This window comes from Cyphomyrmex costatus, unplaced genomic scaffold (assembly GCF_001594065.2).
Source record: "Cyphomyrmex costatus isolate MS0001 unplaced genomic scaffold, Ccosl1.0 scaffold834, whole genome shotgun sequence".
Taxonomy (NCBI): domain Eukaryota; kingdom Metazoa; phylum Arthropoda; class Insecta; order Hymenoptera; family Formicidae; genus Cyphomyrmex; species Cyphomyrmex costatus.
In genome coordinates this window covers 41,269-46,527 of record NW_017280413.1, presented here as the reverse complement: position 1 = coordinate 46,527, position 5,259 = coordinate 41,269, and the positions used below count along the sequence as shown (strand labels likewise).

The 5,259-nt window shown below is 36.0% G+C and overlaps 1 protein-coding gene across 1 annotated transcript in view; it reads left to right on the top strand.

The window, feature by feature from the left end:
* Positions 1–1,737, top strand: part of LOC108781544 (uncharacterized) — a 7,894-nt gene extending 6,157 nt beyond the window's left edge. The window contains exon 7 of the mRNA XM_018549539.1: positions 1,591–1,737. Within this exon, the coding sequence (XP_018405041.1) occupies positions 1,591–1,737 (147 nt within the window). The remainder of the gene's footprint in view (positions 1–1,590) is intronic.
* Positions 1,738–5,259: the final 3,522 nt, after the last annotated feature.

Here is a 5,259-nt window from a genome sequence, read left to right as displayed (position 1 = left end):
GTTAACTTACACTCTAAAATCTTGAATCAAATATAGTGTTCTAGGTGAGAGATCAAACTATAATAGTTTTTTATATTATTATTAAAGGATAATGAAATGGAAATGAATACGCATATAAAAAATACTATTATACATATTACCATGAAAAATGACTCATATATTATTGAAGGTGCCAGGTTCATCAAAGTAAAACATACACCAACAGTTGCCAACTTTCCGTCTGACTTTAATACCTCATTATGTATGCTAAGGTTTTTTACCATTTCATTATCTTCCAATAATAAAGATGTATTACAAGTGACGTCTGTGAAGCTAGCATATCATATATCAGCATCGCAAAAAATAACAACAGTTCTGCTTGCATCCACCATAGTTCTACAGTTCTATATTGGTTTTATCAACAGTTCTACCGAATTACATCCAGAAAACCGATTTAAAATATGAGATGCCAACTTCCCGTCTTACCATCCAGCATCTCACCGGATTTCGAACGTATGAGGTGTAAAATACAAGAAACCAAAGAGTTCTATCGTTAAAACTTAATACATCAACAGTTCTGGCCAAAAAACCAAATAAACTGCTCGAAAACGGTATATATTAACACGTACAGGTGATATGCTGGCCGATTGGTGACAGTTCTGTGAGAAATACCGTACTTATCGTATAGATCTGACTGTGCCCTAAAGAGTTCCGAAGAGTTCTGATGAGAAAAATTATTTATTAATTTTTTAAACAATTTTCAATACCCGAAAAAGGCACTTTTTATAGCATATGTGTGATATGCTGGCCGATTGGTGACAGTTCTGTGATAAATGCCGTACTTATCGTGTAGATCCGACTGTGCCCTAAAGAGTTCCGAAGAGTTCTGATGATAAAAATTATTTATTAATTTTTTAAACAATTTTCAATACCCGAAAAAGGCACTTTTCATAGCATATGTATGATATGCTGGCCGATTGGTGATAGTTCTGAAAGGTTTATGGTATTTATCGTGTAGATCTGACTCTGCCCTGACGAGTTCCGAAGAGTTCTGAGATGATAAAAATTATTTATTAATTTTTTAAACAATTTCAATACACGGAAAAGGCACTTTTCATAGCATATGTGTGATATGCTGGCCGATTGGGGATAGTTCTGTGATAAATGCCGTACTTATCGTGTAGATCTGACTGTGCCCTAACGAGTTCCGAAGAGATCTGAAGAGGAAATTTTGAATTTATCCCTTTAATGCGTCATAACTAAGACGCCATTTTGTATTTCGAAAGGTGCCACTCGTCTTTCGAAAGCACTTTTCAAGACGAACATTTTCCGGGGTCGAACGTTCAAATCCGTCCATACCAATTTTGGACAGAGGGGGTCTTCCATTGACGTGGAATGCCCCATATATATGTATACAATCTTTATTTTGAATAGAGCAGATGTTTGAGCATCTCTTTTCAACAAAGACCCTTACGTAGCGTGCTGCTTCAGGTAAACGGCTCTTTTGACCTGCGAGGCTCTATTCTAACTGCCGAGTCAGTTTAGTTCAGCACGTCGTTCGAAACGGTCGAGTTTTTGCTAAAATATTCGAAATGTCGAATTATCCAAAAGGTAGCCGAGAAAATCCAAAGCAGCATTGCCGCAAACGTAAGAGACATTTTCAAGGAAATCAATTTACCGAAGAAAAAAGTGAGAGCGAAGGCGCAAATACAAGCGCAAGTGCGAGGAAACTTGAAAGTGCTAGTAGTGATGATGTAGTGTCCAATCCACTGCACGGATATCGAATTATTGAATTTGCCACTGTTTTTCTTGCTCTCTCGGAATTATTGATCTGCCGTGTGTGTAAACAAGCTATTACTTTTCGAGAATCTGGACAAAGAGGCCTTGGATTTAAAATTGTAGTAATATGTCGATGTGGACACGTAAATATAAACTCCGGGCCGTTTATTCGAAATGGATTTGAAATTAATAAACCGTCGCAGCTGGCATGAGTCTAAAACAGCTCGGCAAGCTCGTAAACAACAACTGGCCAAGGAAAATTAACTATTTGAGGAAGCTGAAAGGTTATTATATGGACCTGGAGTAGCAGATTAATAAGTAAGTCACGATTAACAGTAGTTTTCCTTATCCGATTCACTACTTTATTTTCAATCGCGTTTTTCTCGAAACTACATTTTCGTAATTGGTATACATCATAACTCAAAAACTAATCGTCCGATTGAGTTGAAATTTGGTGTACATATAGTCAATAACATTCTCTTCAATTTGTATCTACATGATTACAACATTTACATTAAATAATAAAACTTTTTTAAACAAATTGGTTGAAAAATTCACGCAAAAAACGACTTTTCTTTTTAAAACAATACCAAATTTTTAATTTTCGACTTTTTTATAATTTTAGAGGTTTACATTGAAGGAAATATGGTTAATAATTGATATTTTTTTACGTTTCTGTTTCAGATGAATATTCAGAGAGCTGTGATGTATACCGTTTGTGAGGTCGAGCGCGACCTGACTTCATTTAGATTGCATTATAGCCGCCATTTTGTTTTTTTTCTAAAAATTTTTTTTGTGCTTGAAGTTTTACTTATTACGTGTAAAAATTGTAAAATGATTAGATGTTTGTAAGTGTAATAAAAAAAATTACAAAAAACCCGTTATTTTTATGCATCTACATGTATTTCCCCCTTAACTTACACTCCAAAATCTTGAATCAAATATAGTGTTCTAGGTGAGAGATTAAACTATATATATATATATAACAGTTTTTTACATTTTAAAAATAAATCACAAAAGATCAATATTAATTTTAAAAGAATTCTTATACCAAATTGTCTATTTTAACGTAATACATTTTATTATTGAAAGATAATGAAATGGTACATATTACCATGAAAAATGACTCATATATTATTGAAGGTGCCAGTTCAAAGTAAACATGCATAAAGTATGTATTCTTTTGTTGCATATATACGTAATAATGATTTAACATTGCTATGATAATGTAGATTGTAATAATAAGGCTCGGTAAATTTAAAACTGATGGAGAGAAACAGGGTTACGAGCCAATAAATTCTTTATAAACTTACTATTATAAACAACAAAAGTGTACATGTGTTATTAAATCATTATTACGTATATATGCAACAAAAGGATATACATTTTATGAATGTTCACTTTGAACTGGCACCTTCGATAATATATCAGTTACTTTCCATGTTAATATATTTTATTATTAGATAATTATTTAAAGTTTTGAAGATTTTAATACTAAAAAAGTAATTTTATGTTTTGAGAAACTGTATCAAATAAGTTTTATCTTTATTATTATAAAAGAATTGATTCTTTGTGCTGTATTTTATCTTCAGATTTATTGAAGGGAAAATCCTGAAAAGAAAAGGCAAGAGTCTTCTAAATCCATACCTTTTTTCTTTTCAGACTTTTCCTATCAACAAGCACAAAGAATGAATTCTTATAATTATATAAGGAATAGAGAATACAAATTAAGGTATCTACCAAACAAATAAATAACAGATCTGGAGACACGGTAGTGTCTCGGTAAATAAGTAACCTAACCAAATACTGTAAAAAGAAAATAATTATATAGAAATTAATTTGTATTCTTACAGCGGAATTACAGCAGAGAATTTGTGTAATAAAGCAGAAAATATCTAACCGCACTTACGTGTTCGCCTATTCTATGCCATCGATGGGACAGATTCCCTAACCTCAATCCTTTGTTATTGCCGAGACTCTTTATCCGACTTTAACGATCGTACAGATCGCAGAGATCGATATTTATTCTAACCTCACTTCCGTATTCGTCTATGCCATCGATGTGACAGAGTTCCTAACCTCAATCATTTGTTATTGCCGAGACACTTAATAATCCGACTTTAACGATCGTACAGATCGCAGCGACCGATATTGTCGCGACCACATTTATCTCTTGCGCCAAAAATTCCAGAATGCATTTCCTCACTCCGTAGCAGGCAACGACGACGGACGACGGACGATGGACGACGACGACGAGGACGACGTTTCTTACAAATAAACCCATTTCCACAACGGCGAACACCTAGACACTTACTTCCTCGAATGCGAACACTTAGACACTTTCTTCCTCGAAGGCGAACACTTGTTAGACACTCTCTTCCTCGAAGGCGAACACGTAGACACCCACTTTCTCGACGGTGAACACCTAGACACTCACTTCCTCGAAGGCAAACACGTAGACACCCACTACCTCGACGGCGAACACCTAAACATCCATTTTCTCGACGGCGAACACCTAGACTCTCACTTCCTCGAAGGCGAACACCTAGACACTTACTTCCTCGAAGGCGAACACCTAGACACTCACTTCCTCGAAGGCGAACACCTAGACACTTACTTCCTCGAAGACGAACACGTAGACACCCACTTCCTCGAAGGCGAACACCTAGACACTCACTTCCTCGAAGGCGAACACGTAGACACCCACTTCCTCGACGGTGAACTCCTAGACACTCACTTCCTCGAAGGCAAACACGTAGACACCCACTTCCTCGACGGCGAACACCTAAACATCCATTTTCTCGACGGCGAACACTTAGACACTCACTTCCTCGAAATCAAACACGTAGACACTTTCTCGACGACGTACATATCTCTATATTTCGATATTTCAATTTTTATATATATTTATATATGTAAGGTTGTTACTTTCGTCGATTCTTATGATCCACGCTTCGCGAGCCACAGACACGACGAGAGTACGGTGTCAGGATTCTTTACGGGGAGGATAGGAAATGACAGGCGACCAGGATGCAACAAACACGTATAGACTTTGGTAGACTTAATAGCTTTAATACTATCGCGGATATACCACTCGACGTTCAGGACGACAAGACTCACTTCTTGTACAACGACTCGACTTCTTCTCAGTACAAAGACTCATTTGAAAACTCAAGCGGCCAATTCGCACACACGACGTCACACCGCGCGGACGCACTCGCGCCGACCATAACGATGACGACTTCAAGACTTAAACTATATACGCGCCGCGCATGTAGCGATCGTGGCGCTACGAGACGGCTAACATCTCAATTATAGCGGAGCTGATGTCGGAAACAAGCGCTCGCTTACATATATATATATAATAAATATTTTATATTGTATATATATATTGAATAAAAAATTAATAAATTAATAATATAATTGAATTATAGACTCTTATACGTTTCAAAAACAATACAAAAAATTAAGTAAATACAAAGGCTATTAAGAGTCAACGCT